The sequence below is a fragment of the Rhinatrema bivittatum genome, chromosome 6, assembly GCF_901001135.1.
Source record: "Rhinatrema bivittatum chromosome 6, aRhiBiv1.1, whole genome shotgun sequence".
In the NCBI taxonomy this organism is placed as follows: domain Eukaryota; kingdom Metazoa; phylum Chordata; class Amphibia; order Gymnophiona; family Rhinatrematidae; genus Rhinatrema; species Rhinatrema bivittatum.
Window position 1 is genome coordinate 251,989,423 of NC_042620.1, and position 26,150 is coordinate 252,015,572.

At 44.2% G+C, this 26,150-nt stretch overlaps 1 protein-coding gene across 1 annotated transcript in view; it reads left to right on the top strand.

Moving 5' to 3' along the window:
* ITGAL (integrin subunit alpha L) overlaps positions 1 to 26,150 on the top strand; it is a gene marked incomplete in the record, with an annotated part of 162,072 nt that overhangs the window by 104,977 nt on the left and 30,945 nt on the right. Inside the window, 3 exon segments of the mRNA XM_029606803.1 lie at positions 16,629 to 16,702; positions 17,358 to 17,499; positions 17,662 to 17,781. Coding sequence (XP_029462663.1) covers positions 16,629 to 16,702; positions 17,358 to 17,499; positions 17,662 to 17,781 — 336 coding nt within the window.

Below are 26,150 nucleotides of genomic sequence, written 5' to 3' on the forward strand. Positions count from 1 at the left end.
CCAGTCCTCATGTTCTTGGTGCCTGGTGCCTCCACCTGGGGAAGAATGTGTTATTGGATGGTATTTCTCACCCTTTACCCCAGGAAACTGTGGTGGGACTATGAACAAGGCTGGCAGTATGTACAAATATATATAGGGGTTTATTATACTATATGATTATGTACATTTCTACATGACTATATACATTGCTAATAGGATGTCAAACAGCACACCTATCTACTCGTGGTTAGTAGTCTCAAGCCACACAACTATATACATTTCTACAAGATAGCAAGAATATTTAATATTTGGCAATTCGGGGTTGTTGGCCCCCACAGTATACCATCATATAGAATAGAAGGGACCTCTTGCATTCCTGCTTATTCAATTCTATTATTATGCTCTCCCTTTTTTCCAAGTCTCATCCATGTGAAAAGATGCAACTGGGCTGGTGGGCAGTGTTGGCCTGGGGGGTCTTTTGTATCTAAACTGTCTCCATCCACTCCGCTGAGAAGTCCGATCCACTGAAAGGTCCATGCTAACACTGTGGTCCATGCCCTCCTGAGGGACCCAACTCTGCCCCCTGAACTGCTGCTGGGGTCCATGCCCTACTGGGGGGGACCCATCTCCATCTATTGGTCTGCTGCTGGGGGTCCACACCCTCCTGGGGGACCTGACTCTGCCTCTTGGTCTGCTGCTGGGTCCAAGACCTTGAGGGACCCAACTCACCTCCTGGACTGCCACTGTGGTCTATCCTTTCTGGGGAGGGGGACCCAACTGCATCTCTGGGCCTGCCACTGGGGTCCCCTTGCTCAAGGGGGACCGTTTGATCTCCAGATCTGCCTCTGTCCTTCTGTTCTTCTCCCTTGTCATGAGGGTTTCCCCTGGCTCTGGATTTTACAGCTCCATAAGGCTCATAGCTGTTTAGCATTCAATGACTAAGGACCTCCACAGTCTCAACTTTCAATGATTTAGCTCTGCTAAGCTCATGGCCAGTCATTTGCTGTTACCCAGCCTGGATAAGTCACCTCTCAGCCAAAAGGTCAAGTGCCAGGCAGGACCATGGAAAAAGAATGTGTGCACACCCTTCTATCCTTCCTGGCTAGATCCTTTCTGTTTTCTAGCCCTGTATGGGTTACCTTCTCTCATCCAAAAGGCCACGACCCAGGTAGGACCACAGAAAGAGACCATATGTACACCCCTCCATCCTGCCTGGCTATCTCATTCTGTTGTCTGGGAACTGGATACCCAAGTGTCTGAATACCATTTTTAGTCCGGGTGAGAATCTGTTTGCTTCCTAGGACTGTTTTCAAGTACATTTCTCTCATAAATCCCTTTCCCAGTCATAGTTCTGTAATTTAGGAGTTTGAATCCTTTGATTTTCAGTGATATTTCACTGCAAAATTACCTGCAGTAGTCCAGGGGGGCTGTGTCATGCAAATCCCCTACCTGAATCTCTGATTAAACTATTCAGTACTCATTTAAGTACCTTCATATTAAAGGGTCTGGCAACCTTTTCAATTTCCTGGGCTGGCAGCTCAAGTTGCATAGGGGCATTGTCTTCTCTTTATATTTTCTACTACAGTTCACCTAACGGTAACATGCTCAAACCCTGAAACCCTCCATCTCTTGTGTGTGTGTGTGTGGGGGGGGGGGGGGGGGGGTTCACTAATTACTATTAGTTTTGTTGGTGGCATTTGATATGGCATAGTTTATTGGGAAAAAGGCTCTTATGATCTGTGTTGAAGGGTCATTTTTTTGTTTGACCTGAGGTTTTAAGTTGACATTTTATGATTATTTGTTGTTGTTCTATTTATTATAATTGTATTGACTGTGTATAATTTTTGTTGTGTTGTATTTTGCTGGATTTCACTTGAAGCATCTTGACAATGAAGTGAATAACTAAGTTTATTTTGATTAATTTATTCTTAAAGAGTGGGGACTCACAGATGAGATGAGATGGGGAGAATGGGGACTGAGGGATTAGGTTGGAAGTGAGAGTGGGATTGAAAGATTAGGTTGGGGAGGGAGGCAGAGTGAGGACTGATGGGTTAAGTTGGGGAGAATTAGAATTGAGTGGGGACTTGGGAGAGTAAGAGTTAGGGATGGGAAAGGAGAGGAGAGGAAGGCATTCTGTATGTGGGAGGGGCAAGAGAGGAAAAGGTGCAAGGGCGTGTGAGGGAAGGAGATGAGAAAGTGACACATGTCACATACAAAAATGTTAAAGAGGGACCCATGTTATCATGGAAGAAGCTGATTTAGGTAAGGGCGACTGCCACAGAGACATTGTACACAGAAAACCATGAGTGGGATATAGTTATACCCGGCTACAATCTATTCAGGAAGGACTGGGTGGGAAGGAAAGGAGGAAACATGGTAATATATATAAAGCCGCAAAGCGATAAGGAAAGTCAAAATATGAATGCAACAGTCCATGTCCTTCTATAACATCAAAGGAAACAGATCTGAATCAATTTAAACTAACAAAGAATGCACACTTACAGATTTTTTGCATGGGATGGTCAGCTTATACATTTGGATAAGAATCGCCGCTTCTCAAAGGTTCAAAATTACCGAGCAACGCGGCAGTATACGTCATGCCCAAGTAATAAGAGACTGACAGCTGTCAAATAAAATGTCAACAAAGAACGAGTCAAAAATGCCACGCTAAGATGAGATTCAAAAAGAGCAGTTTCTTTCTATAAAGGGAGGCAGTTTTGGGGTTTTTTTTAAAGTGAAACCACTCAATTTCAGAGCTAAACGAAAGATGTACAAATGGATAATAGTTATGGTTGAAGCTAGGGATGTGCAGGATGAAAGTTTTACTTTTTTTTTTTCATTTCATTTTGTCAGTTTTGATTTGTTTTAGTGCATGCTAAAAATAGTGCACAAAATACAAAATAGTGCATGCTAAAATTAAATAACATGCACTAAACATTATGGCACACAAATCGTTGGTTTAAAGCTTTGATTGGAACTACTGCTCACAAGTTTCAAAATTGTGTAAATTCATCTCTTTGTGTCTCATTAAAAGTTTTGGCTCACTGCCGCTCCAGTTGTCTACTATACCTAGAGGCTGGGTACTAAAACTCGGACTAAAATATTTTAGCACATACATCTGTAAAATTTAAGAGTTCAGTTTTCAGCCTCTCCACTGTGCTTTGTACGTGCAAGCCTGGAAGTCAATTTTTAAAGGAAATTCCCTCACAAAAGTTGCACCTTTGAAAATATCTTGACAGCCAGTTACTGTGGACATTGTTTTAGCCTCACATACTTTGCAGGTGCAAAGTATTCAAGATAAGCAATGCATAGGGATGTTAAAAAATGAATGCCCACTGTGTATTACTCCTAAAACCTGGGAGAGAGCAGTTTTCAAAGAGATGTTTACCCACAGAAACTCTTTGAAAATTCCTCACTTAGAGGTGGATTTTAAAAGCCCAGCACGCACAGCAATTTGGGCTCGTGAGCACAAACTGAATTTTAAAAGCTGTGCAGATACACACATATCTCCCGCAGTGTGCACATCTCCCTCGAGTTCAAAAAAGGGCATGGGTGTGGGTGTGGTCTGAACAGGTCTAGATTTATCACTAGGCATACTAGGCCCTGAGCCTATGGTAGCAGGCAAAGAAAACAAAATCCTGCCTCCGTTGCAAAGAACCCTCTGCTTGTTTCCCATGGCGTCTTCTCCCATCCCATTTCAGCAGCAGTCGCTGTATCAGTGGCATAGCCACGGGTGGGCCTGGGTGGGCCATGGCCCACTCACTTTGGGCTCAGCCCCACCCAATCAAGATCCCAGCCCCACGGCGGTGAAGAAGACCTGAACTGCAATACTGTAACCGTCTCTTTTTAGTCAGTAAGGAGGCCCAGACAACTGATCCGTAAAGAAAACTTTTATTGCCAGCAAAGATGCAGCTAAGACAACGGCTTAGTACACTGCGTGCCACGCCCCCTTTGCAGCAAACCTTTATACACTTTACAGCTCTTATCTTTCACACATGCGTTCTGGTTTTGCTGAACAAACAATTTACAAACTGCTGAATAAGCAAAAGCTAGCGTGGTCTCAGGAGGTGTAGCTTATTATCAGACTATTGTTTCGTCATTTATTGACAGGTTAGACATTTGCAGCGGCGTTCGTATTAATACAATACAAATTATGATTCCAAAATGGAGTTACGTTTCACTAAATGTTAGTGCGTGAGTACGTCAGTACGTTACTACGTATTAGGTTCCGTTTGCGTTGCAAATGTTAGTGAATCAAGATGGCTGTGCGTTTCACTGCGGGGATGATGAGACGAGAAGCGTCTCGCGGTGCAGTCTTCAAGGGTTCATGGAATCGAACTCCTTCATTCCCCCCTTTGATACTTCAACGTTGTTGAAAGGTAGAAGTATCATTAATAGTTGTTGAGTAACTGAAACGAGAAGCAAAAATTAATACATAATAGGTGTAAGGTGGACCCTAAGAGGTTGCCAGGTCGTTGGTTTCTTCACGGGTTTGAGACGGATGGACCCTATTGGTGTCACCCCCCTTTGTAGCCCGGCTTACCCTAGCAACCATGTGGTCCAATGGGATCAGTTACAGTTTAGTGTCAAATAATCATTTTCGTCATCAGAATCAAATGTGACATCAGAATCGGATGATTCTTCAGAAGTAGGGAAGGAGGAGATAGACACATACTTTTTGATCATCATGACATGAGCAGCTGCTCTGCGATCAGCTATGGTTTCAATCATGGATCGTAGATTTCTGAAAATGAGAGGTAAACAAAGAGGGAATAAAATGCAAGATAAAATAAAAAACAGCAGAGGGGATAAGAATATCTTTCAGTCCTGGAATTGAAGTAAGCCAATTTGGTAAGGACCCCGTCCAGTCAAGGACACCGGTCCATGTCTGAACAGGAACATGGGCCAGACGGATCATCCGATCAGTGATCTCTTCGATGACTTTACTCTTATCATCAATCTGTAAACAACAATTAGAGAGATTAAATTTCCCACACACACCTCCTTCTTGAGCTAGGAGGTAGTCTAAGGCCAAACGGTTTTGGTATACAGCTGTGATGATTTTGTGTTCTGCTTGGCAAGGATATTGAGAGCCAGGCCGAATCATTGGTCAGGAGTTCCAACACTGCTTGCAGTCGGATGATGCGGTTTAACATATAAATTGGAGTTCTATATCCATAAGAACCATCTCAGCCCAAGTAGCAGGGCCATAATATTGTACAATTCGTTCAGGAGGCCACTCCTGATGACCAATCTCCAATAGAAACTTTTGTAGCTCTACGACGCTTGCTTGGCTTATAGGACTGTAGACAGGCACACCTAGGTTTCTCCAGCGGTGATTGGTAAGAGGAAAAAACTTGGCCGAATGGTGGCCAAGAAACAGGTGCCGTACCAGTTGAGTGGTAACTGCTCATAAGCTCTTCGGCCACAAACAAAGTAGTATCCATCTGGAGCAGCGAAGAGAGTGGTGGGCACCCCAGCGGCAGTCCATGTTTTGTTTAAGGTTGATTCAGTCCACAGGTCGTGGGCATAGTCAAATTCTCCGTTTGCCACCAAGTGATTTGGTTAAGTTGGCAGTGAGGACCCCTGTACATGGTGAATTGCCAACAGAAGTGGTGTAGATTCGGGAATGTTGTCGTGATATACATTGTCTGCCAATAACATCTGTTTGGAGAGCCCACTCGTATGGATGCGTCTTTCGTTTGTAAGATATAGGTGTTTAAGTGATCGAGGTCGGTTGGAAGACCTCCTTGGCTTCCCACGGCCATTGCTCTCCTGTGTGTGTACCTCCGCAGACAAAACAATTCTTAACTTCGAGAGAGAGAGCTATGTTCTCCGCCAGATTCACAAACATATTCTTGCTTGATTTGAAAAGGTATGCTTCTTCAATTCTTCTGATGCGTGGGATATTTCATCAAAGAAGGATTGGTAACCAACCACAGTGGTCTGATGAATAACTGGCGAGGCTTGTCTCTACGCTGGGTGATCGTGATGTAAGTCATTGGGTCTTTTCCAGTTCCGTCGATGCCAAATCCCCAAGTATCTTGCCAGGGGGAACCTTCACCTCGTATGGGCCATTGTATGGACACAATATTACCAGTTCCTGCCGTCAATCTGCCAATGCCGTGGCACCATGATAGCCTCCTCCTGTGTAGTCACACACTAGAGCCCAACCCGACAAATCAGGCCTCCCTGACACGGTATCCAACCGGATGGATTGGCGGCTCGGTTGTACGGGCAAAGGTACTTGTGGTTATGAACATAGGAGTTTTTCCAGGCTTGAGACCCGCAATGAAGTGCATTTGGATGTTTATCAATTGCTTCGCATGCGTCAAAGGTGATGGTAACGCTTGACCCACTTCCCATGAGATTTTTGTTGAGTTGATGTAATATAGGATTCCCTTGCCTTCGGGAATTATAGTGGAAGTATAGCTCTTTGGCAATCCAGCAGTTAGGGTGATGTTGTAGTACTTTGGAGTTGTTGGCGTGTGACAAATGACTTTGTCACCCTCTAGACACCGGTGTGAAAGACTGATATCCTTGAGTAGTATTTAGAGCGCATGCAGGTTGCGTTGCACAGGAAGTGGGTGGCTGAGATTGGTGTATGATGGTAGAGGACAACCTGGAATCCATCTGGAGTTGTGGTACGGATTAATTTGATGCATTCTGAGCAATTTTTTGCTTAGTGGTAAAATAAGTGAAGTAGTTGAGGAGCAGGAGATCAGTAGAATAACTTGTAGAAGACTGTATCTCATGGCAGGAGAGATTTAGTAAACACCTTATGCGTTGCCTTGTTAGTAGTTCAGTTGATTGATTCTGAAAGGAAGAAAAATGTATATGTTAGTACCGTGGTGGCAAAGTACTAGAGTCAAAGTCATTTACCCCGGGACTAATTTGCTGTCTGTAGTGGGTGAACTTTAACTTGTTGTCCCCTATCCTGGAGACCTGCCAACTGGAGGGCAGCAGGTTTCAAGCGGGTCCAGTGAATCCACGAAGGGCATCCAGAGACCTTGACAGCAGTAGGAGTAGTTAATAGCACTGTGTATGGACCCTTCCATCGTGGTTTGAGGAAATCTGATTCATCCCAGTCCTTCACCCATACAGAATCTTCCAATTTGAAAATGGATGGGTCGGGGTTAGCAAGACAATTGGTTCAATGTCACAGGGTGTAATTCTGGATCGGCAATGACTGTGTTATTATAGCCCTTTGAGCTGGTTGTTAAGGGACAATTCCCCTTGTATCTGTAGTGATTCAGGAAAAGAGGTAGAGGTGGAGGTCTTTGCATACATCATTTCATATGGGGTAAGACCGGACCTTCTTGGACTACACCGTATAATGCAGCAAGGCTAAGGGTAGGATATCTGGCCATTTAGATCTTTGTCTCTTGGCATAGTTTAGCTATCTGATTTTTCAAAGTTCTATTAGCTCGTTCAACGGCTCCCACTACTTTGTGGTCGCCATGCGCAGTGGCAGATGCCATTTGATACCCAGAATTCGACTCAGCTGTTGGATAACTTCACTGGTGAAAGCTGGTCCATTGTCAGAGTTTATCTGCCTTGGTAATCCGTAGCGTGGTAAGATTTGGTGAAGTAGCAGAGACACAACTTCTTTAGCAGTCTCAGTTCGTGTCGGTGTGGCTTCGATCCATCCAGTATAGGTACAGACAGCCACCAACATTGCTTTATATCCTTTAGATGGAGTCATGTGAGTAAAGTCGATTTGGCAAACTTGAAATGGTGTTGTCCCTCTTAGAATATGTCCAGGTATAGGACCAGGTCCGGTTCTAGGATTATTTCTTGCACATGTGATACACTGACTGATAGCATGCTTTGTTAATTGTACGATTTTGTTAATGTAGTACGTTTTTCCCAACAGTTTTATTAATGCATCTCGACCAAGGTGGGTTTTGTTGTGGGCTTCTTGACAATAGTCCAAGCTAATGCTTCAGGTATCCATATTTTGTTATCTTGCAGTATCCACCAGCCATCACGGTTGTGGAACTTCTCAGACTGTGCCCACTCATTCTCTTCCGTTGAATAGGTAGGAGTTTCTGTTGGGAATTGTAGAAGTGGATAGGTTGTAGCTGAGGGTGTATGGTATATGGGCACGGGCTGCTTCTTTCGCTGTTTTGTCTGCCCATTGGTTCCCTTTAGCCACGGGATCTGATTTTCCTGTGTGGGCTTTGCAATGCATAACAGCTACCTTTTGTGGTGCCCACACGGCATCTAGCAATTGATGTATTTCGGATGCATTGGCCAATTGCTTTCCTTCGGCGGTGAGGAATCCTCGCTCTTTGTAGAGGGCTCCATGTACTTGGATGGTGAGGAAAGCATATTTGGAATCTGTATAAATATTCACAGTCTGTCCTTCTGCCAATTGCAGAGCTCGAGTGAGAGCGATTAGTTCAGCTTTCTGTGCTGAGGTCCCGGGAGGTAGGGACTCAGCTTCAATGATGTCATCTTCAGAGACAACAGCATAACCAGCGACCCGAATTTCAATCAATTACTTGGCTACTTCCATCAGTAAATAGAGTCCACGCTCCCTGCCAGGGTTGATCCCTCAGGTCGGGTCTACTGGAATGTATTGTAGTCATGACTTCTTCACAATCATGGGCAACTGGTTCAGGTGCCGGCATAAGAGTGGCCGGGTTCAAGTTTTTTTACTGTCTTGTATTTGAATTTCAGGCGTTTCACATAGCAAAGCTTGGTATTTTACAAGACGTGAGTTAGTCATCCACTTTGGTCCATGCGTTTCTAGCAATCCTTGATAGTGGTGAGGAGTTGTTACGTTCAGAGTTTGACCAAAAGTTAATTTGACTGCTTCTGGAATGAGTAAGCATGCAGCCGCAATGCTTCGAAGACAACCTGGCCATCCTTTTGCAACATTGTCCATTCCTTTGACAGATATGCAACAGGTCGTTCCCATGAGCCTAGAGTTTGAGTCAATACCCCAATGGCCATTCCTTTCTTTTCATCGACGAATAGATGGAATGGTTTCATTACATCTGGTAACCCTAGAGCAGGGGGTTCAATCAAGGCATCTTTTAGTTGTTGTAAACTTGTCAGTTCTTGGGTTTCCCCACTGAAAAGGCTGGGATTCTGCCTCCTTTCCCCGCAACTTGTCGTACAGGGACTGGGCAATGACAGCGTAGTTAGCAATCCACAGTCTACAGTAGCCTGCAGCTCCAAGGAACGCTCGGAGCTCCTTCTTGCAAGTGGGTACAGGTTGACCTCGTATTGAACTGGTACGGGATATTCCAAGACAGCGGGTACCTTCCCGAATTGGAATCCCAAGTATTCTACTTCCAATTCACAAATTTGCGCCTTCTTTTTACTTGCACGGTATCCTTTTGAGTACAACGTCTTTAACAAGTGGAGTGTGGCTATAGCACATTCGTGATACGTGTCACGAAACAACAGAAGGTCATCCACATATTGTATGACTGGCCCATACGTGACTTGGTACATCTTCAAGTCTTTTGCCAGTTGCTCCCCGAACATCGTGGGTGAGTGCTTAAATCCTTGCGGTAAGCGAGTCCATGTGTACTGCTGCTTGATTCCAGTTTGTGCATTTTCCCATGTGAAGGCAAAGATCTTCTGGCATTCTTCTGCTACTGGAACGGAGAAGAAAGCATCTTTGAGGTCAATGACACTGTACCACTTGGATGTAGGGGAAACTTGAGCCAAGATTGAGTATGGATTGGGTACGAGAGCTACTAGATCTGCTACTTGATTGTTCACTTTCCGTAAATCTTGTACAGGTCGGTAGTCAGAAGAACCGGGTTTCTTTACGGGCAGCAAAGGGGTGTTCCAAGCAGATCGGATTCGCCTGAGAATACCCAAATCATACAGTCTTTGCAGATGTATCTGGATTCCTTGCCTGGCCATATATGGAATGGGGTATTGAGGTTGATTGATCACCTGTGCATTCTGTTTCATCTCGATCCATACTGGGTTGGCGTCGATGGCTACTCCTCCTGGATTTTGCTCGGACCATACTTTGGGCACGCTATCCATTAGCTGTCTTCGTTGTTCGTTCAGAGGAGTATTCACTTCATATCGATGTTGGGTTGATTTGTTCGACAACGGGGAGATGTAGCCTCCATTCCTCTTGGAGTGGACAAATGAGAGAGACTGGATTATCGGCAAAGGATGCCTTGATTTCACCGGTGGGTTCAAATTGCAGGGTGGCTCTTAATTTACACAGGAGGTCTCTCCCTATCAGTGGTACTGGGCACCCTGGCACGTAAAGGAATTGATGGGACACTAATTGTCCTCCTACTGTAACCTGCCGTTTCTGGAGGAAGGGAGCGATTAGTGGTTTTCCAGAGGCTCCAACTATGGAGATATTTTTCGACGTAGGTATAGTGATGGCTGTGGTCATCACGGATCTTTGCGCCCCCGTGTCTAGCAATCCCTTAAATGTTTCAGCCCCAACTTTTATTTCCACCAGGGGGTCAATGGGAAGTGCTCCCCTGTCTAGTCATGCTTCACTATCTTCGCCGGAAGTTTCGCCCACGGTCATCTGCCATCCTGTTTCCTTAAGTTTGGACGGAGTCTCTCCTTCCTGCTTTGCTTGCAGGGACTCCGGACACTCAGCTTTCCAATGTCCTTCTTGTTTACAATATGCACATTGATTGGTTCCCAATGGCATTCTTTCCGCCTCTAAGCGATCCTCCTCTATTTGCTCGTCCTCTTGGCGGCCCTCTAGAGGGCGATCTGCCCCTTCCTCGGGTCCGGGATACCCGTGATATTGCTTGGACGGGTTCCCGAAATTAGTTTCTTCCAACGCTGCGGCTAACAAACTGACACTTTCTCTTAACTTTCTAGTTTCTTTCTTTTCCTTCCTGTCTCCATCCGGTTCTCGGTTTACATAGACTTTATCGGCCATGGCTTTTAATTGGCTTAATATTCATTCCCTCGAACCCTTCCTGTTTTTGCAAACTTCCGGCGAATGTCTGGGTTAGGACTGTCCAACGAAGCTCATCACTATAATGGGTTGATACTTGGGTCCTATGGATCAAATGGGCTGTATTGGCGATATGTATCCATTAATCGCCTCCAAAAGTTTCCAGGGGACTCGTCTTTCTTCTGCAGCACATCTTGGATTTGCCCATGTTTACAATTTTTCTGCTTCTCCTTTCCTTAAGGCTTCAAGAAACGCGGTCTGATAGGCGGGTGATCGTTCCCGCCCTGCCGCGGTCTGGAAATCCCAGTTGGGATCTGCAGTCGGGGCTAAGTCTCTCACTACGTCTTCGGGACGTCCATCTGACCCGGCTCCTAATCGGGCTGCCTCTTCCATGTTTAATTGTATTTGTCGGCGTTCTTCAGTGGTAAAAGAATGGAGGCTAGATGCCGAACGTCAGCCCAGTTGGGGTTGTGGGCTGCAAAAATGCCCCGGTAAAAAGTCTATCATCTGTTCTGGCTTTTCAGCGTATGATGGCCCAAGCTGTTTCCAATTGAAAAGATCGCTAGATGTAAAAAGGTATGTAAGTAAATAATTTTATCGTTTGCGTAGTGCGATGTTCGTTTTTCTTCAGTCGGGACTACAGGAACTACAGTTGATGTTTCTCTAATTGGTAATTGCAAACTTGCTGCAGCTTGGGTTTTACTGCGAGTTCCGTCGGCCACGGACGGCTCGCTGCCGCTTTCTACCTTCGCGGTTGCCGCTTCTGGTGGTTCTTCATGAGCCGGTGCGGACTCTAGGATCAGCTTGCGCATTGGAGGGGGCTCTGAGGGTTTGGTGGAGTAGGATATGTGAGGGGACAACTAGGGGCATATGGTGGCGGCAAGATAATTTCAGCGTCGGGCAATGCTGCGGACGGCAGGGGTTTAATTTTTTTTTCTGGAGTCCGTAAACTCCCTTGCACTACAAATATGGCCGCCGCAGATGACGCATGCTCTTTAGGTTCCATATGGCCGCCTTTCCCCCTTCTCTTCCGGATTGAGGACTTCCTGTCCTCCATCTTGCGTACTTGAGTTATCATTACAAGGGCGGCTCCCTCTACTAGCTTTTTTGCCCACTTCGGAGGATTTTCAATAACTGCAATCCAAGCGGTTATGTACGGTATATCCTCAGGGCAGCCCGGATTCCCCTCTCGTATGACTATTTTCTGGACCCTTGTGGCCGTTTGGAAATTGAAAGTTCCTACTGGAGGCCAATTTACACACAAACTGGGCCACCTATGGGTGCATCGTTGAATCATTCCGGGCTGCTTTGTACATTTATGTCCATCGAACACTTCACTATAGTGTTCCGTCATGACTTTTAATGGAGTCGAGCCGCCCCCCTCCCATCAGGATAGAATTCACAGACAAAGAAGGGAAGGGAAGACGGATAGGTAAGGGGTCCGTATCCGTCAGACACAAAGGGTCACAATCGCCCCGACTAGGACGCGGTCAGCCCGGCCTAGAACTGCGAGGCCATTCACTCTCTTTCACACAACAAGAAACCTATTCCCACTAGCATATGCTATACTTATTACTTGTACTTTTTCCTGTTCATGCGGTGGTCTTCGGAACGGGGTTCCTACTAACACACTGCGTGGGGTGTGATCAAGGCCCCCCTCGGTCCGCCGGGGATGGGACCGGTTATTTCCTTAGCTAGCTATTCTTTACTTATTTCCATGTACCCATAATACTCGCCTGCAGGGGTCTTCCGATCGTCATGAAAGCCTTCTTCCCGAATCATCAACCCAGAGGTTCCCAGCAGAATTTCTGTGGAACGGTCCCCTCAGAAACCTGATCGCTGAACTCAGCGGTGGCCACTCACCAGGTACGTCTGGGGGACTGCTCCGCCACCAAACTACCGGACCTTCTGGAGAGCTAAAATAGCAGTCTCCGGTACCTCCTGGCTGGCTCGCCAATGTAACCGTCTCTTTTTTAGTCAGTAAGGAGGCCCAGACAACTGATCCGTAAAGAAAAACTTTTATTGCCAGCAAGATGCAGCTAAGACAACGGCTTAGTACAACTGCATGCCACGCCCCCCTTTGCAGCAACCTTTATACACTTTACAGCTTCTTATCTTTCACACATGCGTTCTGGTTTTGCTGAACAAACAATTTACAAACTGCTGAATAAGCAAAAGCTAGCGTGGTCTTCAGGAGGTGTAGCTTATTATCAGACTATTGTTTCGTCATTTTATTGACAGGTTAGACATTTGCAGCGGCGTTCGTATTAATACAATACAAATTATGATTCCAAAATGGAGTTACGTTCACTAAATGTTAGTGCGTGAGTACGTCAGTACGTTACTACGTATTAGGTTCCGTTTGCGTTGCAAATGTTAGTGAATCAAGATGGCTGTGCGTTTCACTGCGGGGATGATGAGACGAGAAGCGTCTTCGCGGTGCAGTCTTCAAGGGTTCATGGAATCGAACTCCTTCAATACCATCACGGGATCCCATCCCTGCGACGGTGAAGAAGAGGGCCGGAGCTGCGATGCCATTGCAGGATCCCATCCCCCACAATGGCAAAGAGGAGGGCCAGAGCTGCAATATCATCACGGGATCCCATCCCACGACAGCGAAGAAGAGGGCCGGAGCAGCAAGGCCTTCGTGGGATCCTCTGATTGTGTATGGGTGAGAATGGGAGCCTGAATGTGTGTATGTGAGTGAGAATAGGAGCCTAGGGGTGTGTGTGTGTGTATGTGTGTGTGTGGTTGAGAATGTAAGCCTAGGTGTGTGTATGTGGATTAGAATGAGAGCCTGAGTGTGCATCTATCTGTGGGTAGAATTGGGAACCTGGGTGTTTATCTGTGAGTATGAGAATGGGAGCCTGGGGGGGTGTGTGTGAGAGAATGAGAGCTTGTGTAGAGAATGTGAGAGTGAGAGTTGGTGTGTGTGTTTAGTTAGAGCATGTAAAAGTGAGAGCTTGGTGATTCTGGTCAGGGTTACAGATTGGAGCCACTCCCTGTGGAGTTGGTGGAAACAAGGACAGTAGTGGAATTCAAGAAAACATGGGATAAAAATGCAAGATCTCTTAGGGATGGTAAAGCTGAATAGTTGGTGTGGATGGCTAGACTAGATAGGCTGTATGTTTTTTTCTGCCTTTACATCTATCTATGATGTTAGCTTCATGGGGTGGGGGGGCGTCAGTCTGTATCGGGAGGTAGAGTATCTAATGGTATCAGAGAGGGTCTGATGGCTATCAAGGCCAGAGGGATAGTGTTGAAGCGGGGGACGTGATAATGCTGATAGAGGGTATTTGAACTAGTAGAGCATAGGAAGGGAAAATTGTTATTGGGGTTTTGGAAGGCGAGGGATCCTCCATGCCAAGCAGCCCCTTTCCCTTCAGGCAAGTCAGCACAGGGGATTTCCAGTGACAACCTTAAAGAGTACTCATCCCTGCGTTTGGCCCACGCCCGGGGACGTGGCCATTTTATAACATATGCGCACACGTTATGAATAGTCTTGCAACGCTGCGCATGTGCGCCGAATTTTAAGTGGGTGCGCGCCTGTGCACGAATCGTTTCTGCTCGTAATTGGGGGGATTTTAAAATTGACACGCGCAGACACCATGCCTGTTTTACCAGTTCGGCCCCAGTTTGCCCGGTTAAGAGAGAGGTCCTCCAAACCCCCTTAACGTTTATAGCCTGCACTCCCTCTAGTTAGCCCCGACCCTTCAAACCCTGCGGATCCGCCCAGTTTCCTTACTTACCCAGCATCCATAGCAGAAGTCAGGTTACGCGGCAGGGGGACCTTTGCATGCGCCGGATTGCGTAAGTACTTATGCGCACATTTCCGGTTCAAGTCCCAAACAGCCACGTACCGCGCACACCCTGCCCCTTTTGGCATTTACGCGCATATCCGGGCAGCTTTTAAAATCCACTCAGCGCGTGCGAGCCCCACATATTCACGCATTCCCCTAATTAATGCGTGCGTCGGGCTTTTAAAGTTCACTTTTCCATGTGCAAGGTTAAAGATTTAACACAAAGCAGGTGTTACAGCTTCAGCATTAAGCAACAAACCTGGGGGCCTCATTTCCTAGGCATTTTTCCCAGAGACGCAGAATAGGAGAAAAGCCTTAGTAAATCAGGCCTTTAGCTTTTGCGCCCTTTAGGGACAGGGAAATACCTACAGTACCTGAATGTAATCTGCTTTGAAGTGCCTGAAAGGTGGAACATAAATCAAATTAATTAATGAATTAATAAAACCTGCACATGGTAAATAGTGTACAGAGGAGAGCTTGCCATGTTATTTTACATGTGCCCAGTGAAACCTCATTTTCAGGTATGTGCTTATTTTAGCATGCCCTTGATAACAGCTGGATGGCCCACTTTAGCATGCATGCTAGACTGTAGTGCATAGCATGCTATTCTTCACATACTCTAAACTTCTCTGCATTCACAACATAGTTTTAGTGCATAGGCCCTAAAATGTTTGCCATAAATCATTTTTATATATATACATATCTGGTACAGTAATGAAATGTGTGGTTTATATATATATGAATATAATAACATAAGAAATTGCCATGCTGGGTCAGACCAAGGGTCCATCAAGCCCAGCATCCTGTTTCCAACAGAGGCCAAAACCAGGCCACAAGAACCTGGCAATTACCCAAACACTAAGAAGATCCCATGCTACTGATGCAATTAATAGCAGTGGCTATTGTCTAAGTATAATTGATTAATAGCCATTAATGGACTTCTCCTCCAAGAACTTATCCAAACCTTTTTTGAACCCAGCTACACTAACTGCACTAACCACATCCTCAGGCAACAAATTCCAGAGCTTTATTGTGCGTTGAGTGAAAAATAATTTTTTCTCCGATTAGTCTTAAATGTGTTACTTGCTAACTTCATGGAATGCCCCCTAGTCCTTCTATTATTCGAAAGTGTAAATAACCGAGTCACATCTACTCGTTCAAGACCTCTCATGATCTTAAAGACCTCTATCATATCCCCCCCTCAGCCGTCTCTTCTCCAAGCTGAACAGCCCTAACCTTTTCAGCCTTTCCTATATATATATATATATTATATTATATACTGAAAACAAATGGAAAGAACACTAATGTAAATATCTTTTAGTGTAACAAAACATTACAATTGTTTATTAAACTCAGAAGAATATTACATGGTTATGTAATATTGCAAAGATATTTCGATACAAAATTCATTAGCCAGTAAAAGAATATACAAAATATTGCATTATCACTCTAATACAAAAGTACACAAAACCTGCTATCTTTTTCTTATCTTTTTAATATATATAATAAATCCAATTGTTGTATGCAAGACTTGACAATTTATATCAACTAAATTACCTACATAGGTTAAAGGGCATATGACTGCTCAAATGGTTGCCAAATGGGTTATATCAACATCTCATTTTGTCAATATCGTAAAAAAGTTGTGTTTAAGCAATCAGATGCTCCAATCGAGTAGCGAGTTGTACATTTTGATTTTGATTGGAGCATCTGATTGCACTAGGCCACACTCCTCCCCCCCCCCCCCCCCCCCCCCCCCGTCTAAAGGCACTCATTTAAGCATTTGTGTGTTTTCCCATTAACTACTTCTCTATCCAGAGACATAGTACACTGTGATATGAACAAGGAGTTTTCAGCTATGGCCTCCCACCTCAATTACCTCTCAGCTCAAGACTTAAAAGTTCATCCTTAAAGTTGCCCCATCCCTTTTATTGTTCCAGATTCCTTTTGAGAAGAACTGTGGCCCAGATGGAGTGTGTGAGACAGATCTAAAAATTGCCTTCCACTCCTCCGGGTACGTAAAGCACCTCCTTCCCAACTCCCACCCATTTAACCCACCTCTTTCTACAAATCTGAGAGACTCCAGATTACTATAAGTAGAGAGGTCGATATTCAAAGGCTTTGTCTGGGTAACTGTTGAACTGTTGAAGTTACCCAGAGAAAAACCATGATTGGAACATTTTTCCCCACTCCCCAGCTAAATTTTGTCTGGACAATTCATTACTCACAAAAAATGTATCTGGTTACAAAGAGGTGGCACTGAAGGCATGCCAGGAGCCTTGTTTCAGTTTCTCCAGGCAGTGCTGCCCAAAGTTAACTAGATAACTCTGGTTGGACAGTTACTTGGATATCTTTATCTGAGTTTAGTCAGCAAAATACTTATCTAGTTATATTCTGCTAAATATATGGGTATAAGTATCTGGTTAACTGACCTGCTGAATATCAACCTCAAAGAGTTAAAAACAGAAAAACCAAACAATAGGGTTGGCAAGCAATTTTCAAGGACTCCTTTTTACACATAAACAATGCTTTTTATGTGGAAATAGCTTTGAAAATTGCCCTCCCTGTTACAAAGTTCTTCCTAACTCAAAACGAACATTACCTTCTCCTCTCACCGTCTTACAATGCCCAAAGCAGTGGAAGTAACATCCATTGCTGTCCTTGTGCAGAGATAAAAATGTGGTATTGAAAGAAGCTGCCACCGTGAGCCCTAGGCTGGAGTTGGAGAATAATGGAGAAGACTCCTATCGTACTGTGCTGTGGCTTGAATTCCCAGAGAGTCTATCCTTCAGGAAGGCATCTGTACTGCAGGTATGTAAGCAAAAGGAATGGTGTCTTATTTATAAAAGGAAGGGAGGGTTGAACCTGGCAGGCATGGACTAAAGACTTTGGGCATCAAAGTAACTAGGAAGTTGCAAGTAGCAGCATGATATTACATCTTTATGGGTCTTCTACCAACATTCTCCTCCACAGTCCACCAGTAAGACCATTGCAAGTTGTGTTGGAATACTGGAGCTAGAGGGTGAGGAGACACAAAACTCCAGGAAGGTGTCCTGTAACATCAGTCATCCCATCTTCCGAAGGAACACTAAGGTGAGTCCAATCTCTGTGGTACTGTTGGCTTTGTAGTGATGGGCCTGGATCCGTTTTCCTAGTGTTGCAATAGCAGACTGGCATCGCATCAGTAGTAATTCAACAGTTCTTCCTATCTGCACCCTCTTCTACATAGAGAAGGTGAGGTCTTCCATAAAATAGAGGGCACCGTTAGAAACAATCAGTGTATTATAATGTCCCCTCATCCCTGCACCACAATTGGGAAAGTGTGTTCTGAATGGTTGTTAAAGGGAATAGAGCTGGTATGGTTGTGGAGCCACTGGAGAGAGAGAGAAAGTGTTGGTGTGACTGCAGGGCCACTAGATTCAGCTGATGAAGCTGTGGGAGCAGCTGGAGGGAGAGAGTAAGATCTGATGTCGGTGTGGCTCTGCTGGAGCCAGAGAACTGATGCAACCACAAGACCACTAGATCATGAAAACTGGTGGGGTCATGGAGCAGTGCTATGGGTTCCTGACAACCACACAACTACAGATGGGCGGGGTGTGTGAGTGGCTGGTGGGAATGCAGGTGGGAGGTGCTATGAGCAGCCTGGGTGGTGGTGCAGAAGAACATAGGTTATTGAAGCTTTCAGGAGTCCAACAGAGTTCTTACTTGCTGTACTAAAAGCATTCTTGGAAGGAGAGAGAAGTATGTGGAATGAGGGACAGAAGTGATTACAAAGAGAGCAGTGGCGGGAGAGTGAGCTGGTTGTGAAGAGAAGCATAGAGAGATAGATCTGGATAAAGGAGGAGGGCTGAAGGAGGAGAGCTCTTATATACAGAGGGATGAAGGGAAAGAAGTAATTGTGAAGGGAACAATGGAGGGAGAGAAATGGTTGTGGAGGGATGGTTATTGACAGATTTTACCCAGAGACTCTGAGATTTGTGCAAAATTGCTGGAGCTCTGGAGACATCCCAAATCTCTGTCTTCCTGCAGTGCCAGGGCTGGCATGGCAGAGACAGCACAGCACAGGTGCAGTGCTGTTCTCCTATGCTGTGCTCTCTATTGCCACGTATCGGGCATACATTGGAGCTGCCTCAAGGGCAAGTCATAACAGCAGCAACAGACACATGACATAGCATGTAGGTGCAAGGTTGCATATCACACTCCGGAGCTGCCAGGATGCAGCTGGAAGGAGTAGCAGGAGGAGGCATATGGTATTTACGCAATGTACTTGAACACGACCACAGCGTGACAGTGCTTGGCCATACGGGCTAAGGAGAGTGGAGTCAACTAGGAGGAGGAGGAGATTTTAGCAGCCTGATGATGGGGGGGTGGGGGGTGTCAAGGCCTTTGAGAGGAGAGGTGGTAGCAACATATCATAACCAAGGAGGAGAGGAGCTGGATCAGGGTGCTTGGGGCCCTAGTGGATGGGGCTAAGGGGCCATGAGTGAGGGCAACAACTGGGGATCAAGTAGGGAGGTGGGGGATGGAGATCATCAGACTTGAGCTGAGAGGGAAGGAGCGGACTGGGAATCAGGGTGGAGAGGAAAGGACTGAGGAAGGAGTTGGAGAGAAGGTCTGAAGGAAGAGCAGGAAAAAGAGAAGAGAGAGGGTCTGCGGCACTAGGGAAGGAGAGACGGTCTGTAGTGAGAGGAGGAAGAACAGAGAAGAGGTCTATAGTGAGGGAGGGAAGAAGAAAGATAGAAGATGTGCAGTGGCAAGGGGAAGAGAGTAAGACCACAGTGAAATAAAAATGAAAAAAGGTCTGTGGAAAGAGAGGGAAGAGAGAGAGTCTATAACAAGAGAAGAAAAATGAAAGGAGATGTAACTCCTCTTCCACTTGGGTCACCTTTCCAGCCCGGGGGAGCAATGGGGTAACTCACCCAGGGAGAGGATCGATTACTCTTGGGGCAGGCTAACCTGAGGGCCAGAGTAGGCCAAGGATTTGCGCCAACAGACACAGTCCACACCAAATGTTGTGCTTCAAAAATAAATATAGTTTACTTAAATAATCAATTCAGCAGGGTAAATCATAGATAATCAGATCACAGCTCTTTGTCAGGTCCAGATGACAAAACAGCAAAAGATGCTAACTAAAGAAAACATTTCAAGTCCTCTTTTCCCAAGTGTCTTCATCTTTGCTTCCTCTGAAATCATCAGCCTACCCAGGCCCAAAAACACCATCTCTTCCCTTTAGAGGTCCGTATTCAAAAGCTATTTAGATGGATAACTCAAAAGTTATCCATCTAAATGGCAAAATAGGCATATTCAGTCACTTATCCAGCTAAATTATACATGAATAAGTAGTTATCTGGCTATAATTGAATTGGATAAAAAAGGGCATTCCGGGGAGAGGTTGGGTTATCTGGTTAGCTTAGCCTAATATCCTTTATATCCAGCTAAGTTAGCGGGATAACTGTAGATCGGTTTCTGAGTAGGTCTAAAGTTATCCGGCCTTGTATAGCTGAATAACGTGCTACTTAACTGGATATTTTTAAAAGATATCCAGCTAAGTAGCTCTGTCATAACAAACAAAAGGAAAGGACCAGCAGGCCAATTCCCTGCCTCCCCCCAAAAACCTAATACAAATGCCGTCGGGCTGTGCTGTGCAAACTCCCAAACTTGTTTAAAGTGTAGAGAAGTGCTGGCATTGCAGGCAGGTTTTCAGGACATCCACAATGAATATGCATGATAGATTTGCAAGATTATATGGAAATCTTTCTCATGCGTATTCATTGCAGATATCCTGAAGTGTGCCCCAAGGACTAGGCCGAGAAGCACTGCCTTAGCAATGCCTCCACAGAAACATCACATTCCTCAAAGAGAATAAATCACAGATAGAAGCAAAGAGACAAAGTCAGAAAATAGAGCATTTCTTTCAAATTTCATAGAATTTTTTAAACCATTTGTGCATTTTTTTTCATTTTCAAATTTTCCCACTCAGTTTACAATATCTGAATCAACACCACAAAAATGCTTTTATACATTTCTAAGTTTAAATCATAGGCAAACTAATCTTAAAGTCCATTTTCCTGAAAAAATGACTTATGGCAGGTGGCATCTTATAAACTAGCTAATTTACTGAGGCAAGAGCTTTTGAGGACACTTTGTCAGATGCATAAAATGAAATATAGAGGTGGGTAAAATATAAGAGGGGTATGGCAACTTTAAGGTCAGATAGAGAATATCCTGGAAGGTTGAAATTTTCTCCTACTGGTTTCTGAATGTTGCCATTTCTAATGTCAGATTTATGTCCATTTATTCCTTTCCTTAGGGATTGACCTGTTTGTCCTATATAGACAGCAGAGGGCCATTGCTGGCAGATGATGGTATATATTACATTGGAAGAAGAGCAGGGGAATGAGCCCTGGATGTTGTAGCTGATGTTGTTGGGTCCTGTGTAGTTGGTGTTGCCTGGGTTAATATGTGGACAGAGTTGGCATCTGGGTTTCTGGTAGGGTCTGGTTCCTGAGTTGATGTCATTGTCGTACAATTTGTGGTTGCTTTTGAGTGACTGTTTGAGGTTGGGGGATTGTTGGTAGGAGCCAGGATAGGCTTGCCACCCTCAGCTGTGAGAGGAGGTTTGCAGATCCTTGATATATTTCAGTGGTTTCAACTGGAAGCTAAAGGTAACAACCAGAGGTATTCTGTTATTTTCTTTTTCGAGATGATCCTGTAGCAGAGTGTTCCTGGGTATTTGTCTGGCTCTGTTGATCTGTTTTCTTACCTCATTGGGTGGGTATTGTAATTCCAAAAATGTCCATTGTAATTTCTCCAGATGGGAGTCCCACTCCGAGGGGTCAGAACAGATGCGGTTGTACTGTAGCCCGTGTTCCTAAAAGGGAACTTCAAAGGAACCCTCCAGCATGAAACTGCTGAATTGGCCTTCATTAAAAAAAATTAACACTGTCACCCTAGGATAGCTTCATGACACACTACAACTATCTATGAACTTAACTGTTCAGATCATTCTGTCTTTTCACACTTTCCTCAGCAGTCAGTAGGCTGGATAATAATGCTATTATCACTTAGCTTCCACCTCCTGCCTGTTTATTTAATGCCTTCTCTTTGCTCTGTATCTCTCCACTCCCCCCCCCCCCCCCCCATCACACACATTTTACTCACCTCTGTATCTGACAAAGTGGGCTCTGTCCTTGAAAACTCAGGCCTCAATAAATTGGTTAGTCTATAAGGTGCTACCCACCTCTTGTCATTTTTGCTATACCAGACTAACATGGCTATCCCTCTGAAAATCATTTTCCTGGATACAACTTCTTTATCTCCAGCTCTCTTCCAGTAGCTGGTCACCATTTATGGGGATCTGATTCCCCTCAATTCCAACAGTGCCCCTTTTAAAGTACAAATCAAACTGGGCCCCAACTTGCTTTCCATTGCTGGTTGCTTCCCTGTACCTAGAAAAGAGCATAAACAAGCACAACAAACAAAGGACAATATATAAAAAAATGTCCATTTTTGTTCCTTTCTTGTGGAAAATGCCAAATGGTTTAAACTGGAATGAAGTTCATGGCAGATTCACATGAGTTATCAAGGAGAATACTGGGAAGGGTCTGGAATCTGGACAGAATTTCCTCTTGGCAAAATCCTGATTGTTGAATATTTCCTGGGATGTCCATCCTTCCGCATGATGACCATGGGGTGTTTCCAGATTCTATAACCCTCCTGCCACATTGCATACTACTTGGTAATAGTGGCCCTTGTTACTCCCGTGGTATAAGCCATTTCTTGTTTGATTCTGTTATAAATTTCTCGATGCACCCTCTCCTCATGCTGCAATTCAATGACAGCCATAGTAGGCAGGAGGATGTACAGATAAGAGTAGTCTCACAGTTCATAGACTAACCACCTGACAGACCTCTCATCCCTTGACCAGGCTGCTAGCCTCTTCCTCTCGGGCAACCTGGCTCAACCCAAGATGTTAGTAAATCCTCTAGGACTAGTATTTTAGATAGGTTCACATCGTCTTCCTCAATATTGTCACCAAGATGTGGTGCTGCTGGCCATTGATCTAGTCTCTACTTCAGGGCTAGACATAATCCACCTTGGGGATATCCCAGAAGTAGCAGAGACCCCATGGCCAAGACCATGAAGTCCAATAGGGTCACCATTTTGGGTAGGCCATTCCTGGTGTCCAACTTTAAGATGCGCAATCATTTGTCCAATATATACCTAAGATGGCCTAATTTCCTAAGCTTAAAAAAATCAGCTTTGACTAACATTCTCAAATTAGCCAAAAATTAAAAACAGAGTCAATTTGGACCCCTAAGTCATGGGCAAACTTGGAGAAGGAAACTGTGGAACCATCAAACAACAAATGTGGAGGTGGAAATAAAGGTAAAGACTGTGAGATCAGTATAGCATCAGTCTTAGCAATATTCAGCAAAAGACCATTTTCCAGCATCCAATAGTTTACTACATGCAGAGTATTAGATATATGTACAAGCATGTTATCTACAGCCCCAGAAACAGGAAACAACAGCTGTATATCATTAGCATATACTTTAAAGAAAATCCATAAATCACACAGCTTACTACCAAAGGGACTAAAATAGATATTAATTAGGATCACCAGCAACAGAGACAATCCTTGGGGTATGCCCAACTTTAAAGGTATCTAGGCAGAAGTTTGCTGTCCCTCTCTGAATTGCTGACTCCACCCAGACAGAAAGGAGATGAACCAGTGGTCAACAGTACCACCAATCCCAATTTCCCTTAACATATGCAGCAGAATAGGGTGAGAAAGAGAATCAAAAGCAGTTGATACATCCAATAATATAGCTATAACAGAGGCCAATAATTAGTGCTACTTAGCTGGATAAATAGGGACTTATCTGGCTAAGAGGCAACTTTTGAATATCCGGCTATGTTCAGCGGACACCACTCAATTAGATCTTGGAGGTAGGCAATGAGCGGATTGAGGCAGGGCTACTTTTACAGTTACATTAACCAGATAAATGCTGATATTCAGACTTATCTGGATGTGGTTCGTGCAGTTAGTGTAGCTGGGTTCAAAAAAGATTTGGATAAGTTCTTGGAGGAGAAGTCCTTTAACTGCTATTAATCAAGTTTACTTAGGGAATAGCCACCGTAGCATGGGATCTTCTTAGTGTTTGGGTAATTGCCACGTTCTTGTAGCCTGGTTTGGCCTCTGTTGGATACAGGATGCTGGGCTTGATGGACCCTTGGTCTGACCCAGCATGGCAATTTCTTCTGTTCTTCTGTTCTTAGTTAACTAAATAAGTTAGACCTACTCAATAGCAGGTCTAAAGTTAGCAGGATGTAACTTATCCAGCTAACTAGAACTTATCTGGGTACATTCAGCTGCATAGCTATGTTGCTGAATATCCTTTCTAAATTAGCCAGATAAGTTATATCTGGCTAGTGTGCTGCGACAGTCAAAAAATCAAACAGAATGTTGGGAATTATTAGAAAGGGAATGGTGAATAAAATGGAAAATGTCATAATGCCTCTGTATTGCTCCTTGGTGAGACCACACCCTGAATACTGTGTACAATTCTGGTCGCCACATCTCAAAAAAATATAGTTGCGATGGAGAAAGTACAGAGAAGGGTGACCAAAATGACAAAGGGAATGGAACAGCTCCCCTATGAGGAAAGACTAAAGAGGTTAGGACTTTTCAGCTTGGAGAAGAGACGGCTGAGGGGGGATATGATAGAGGTGTTTAAAATCATGAGAGGTCTAGAACAGATAAATGTGAATCAGTTATTTACTCTTTCGGATAATAGAAAGACTAGAGGGCACTCCATAAAGTTAGCATGTGGCACATTTAAAACTAATCGGAGAAAGTTTTTTCACTCAACGCACAATTAAACTCTGGAATTTGTTGCCCGAGGATGTGGTTAGTGCAGTTAGTATAGCTGTGTTTAAAAAAGGATTAGATAAGTTCTTGGAGGAGAAGTCCATTAACTGCTATTAATTAAGTTGACTTAGAAAATAGCCACTGCTATTACTAGCAACAGTAACATGGAATAGACTTAGTTTTTGGGTACTTGCCAGGTTCTTATGGCCTGGATTTGCCACTGTTGGAAACAGGATGCTGGGCTTGATGGATCCTTGGTCTGACCCAGTATGGCATGTTCTTAAGGGTATATGTGATGCTATTTGGAACACCTTGGCCAATTTTAACCTATCTTTAAAATCATCCATTGTACCTGAAGATTGGAAGATGGCCAATGTAACCACAATATTTAAAAAGGGCTCCAGGGGTGATCTGAGAAACTATAGACCAGTGAACCTGACTACAGTGCCGAGAAAAATCACAGAAAATTTAGATAGAAATGGTTTAATGGGACACAGTCAGCATGGATTTATCCAAGGGAAGTCTTGCCTCACAAATCTCATACATTTTTTGGAAGGGGTGAATAAACATGTGGACAAAAGTGAACCGGTAGATGTGGTGTATTTGGATTTTCAAAAGGCTTTTGACAAAGTCCCACATGAGAGGCTTCTAAGAAAACTAAAAAGTCATGGGATAGGAGACAATATCCTTTTGTGGATTGCAAACTGGTTAAAAGGCAGGAAACAGAGTAGGATTAAATGGTTTGCTTTCACAGTGGAAAAAGACAGTGGAGTGCCTCAGGGATCTGTACTAGGACCGGTGCTTTTTAATATATTTATAAATGATCTGGAAAGGGGCATGACAAGTGAGGTGCTTAAATTTGTGGATGACACAAAATTATGCAGAGTAGTTAAATCTTGATCGGATTGTGATGAATTGTAGGAGGACCTTATAAGACTGGAAGACTGGGCGTCCAAATGGCAGATGAGATTTAATGTGGACAAGTGCATAGTGATGCATATAGGGAAAAATAATCCTTGCTGTAGTTAAACAATGTTAGATTCTATCTTAGGAGTTACCACCTAGGAAAGAGATCTAGGTGTCATAGAGGATAATATATTGAAATCATCGGCTCAGCGTGTGCTGTGGCAGTCATTAAAGCAAACAGAATATTAGGAATTATTAAGAAGGGAATGACAAATAAAATGATGGATGTCATAATGCCTCTGTATCGCTCCATGGTAAGACCGCACCTTAAATACTGTGTGCAGTTCTGGTCACTGCATCTCAGAAAATATATAGTCAAAATGATAACGGGGATGGAACGGCTCCCCTATGAGGAAAGGCTAAAGAGGTTAGAGCTATTCAGCTTGGAGAAGAGGTGGCTGGGGGGGATATGATAAAAGTCTACAAAATCATGAAAGGCCTTGAATGGGTAAATGTGAATTGGTTATTTACTCTTTTGAATAATACAAGGACTAGGGGGCACTCCATGAAGTTAGCAAGTAGCTCATTTAAAACAAATCAGAGAAAATTCTTTCACTCACTGCATAATTAAGCTCTGGAATTCATTGCTAGAGGATGTGATTACAGTAGTTAGTATAACTGG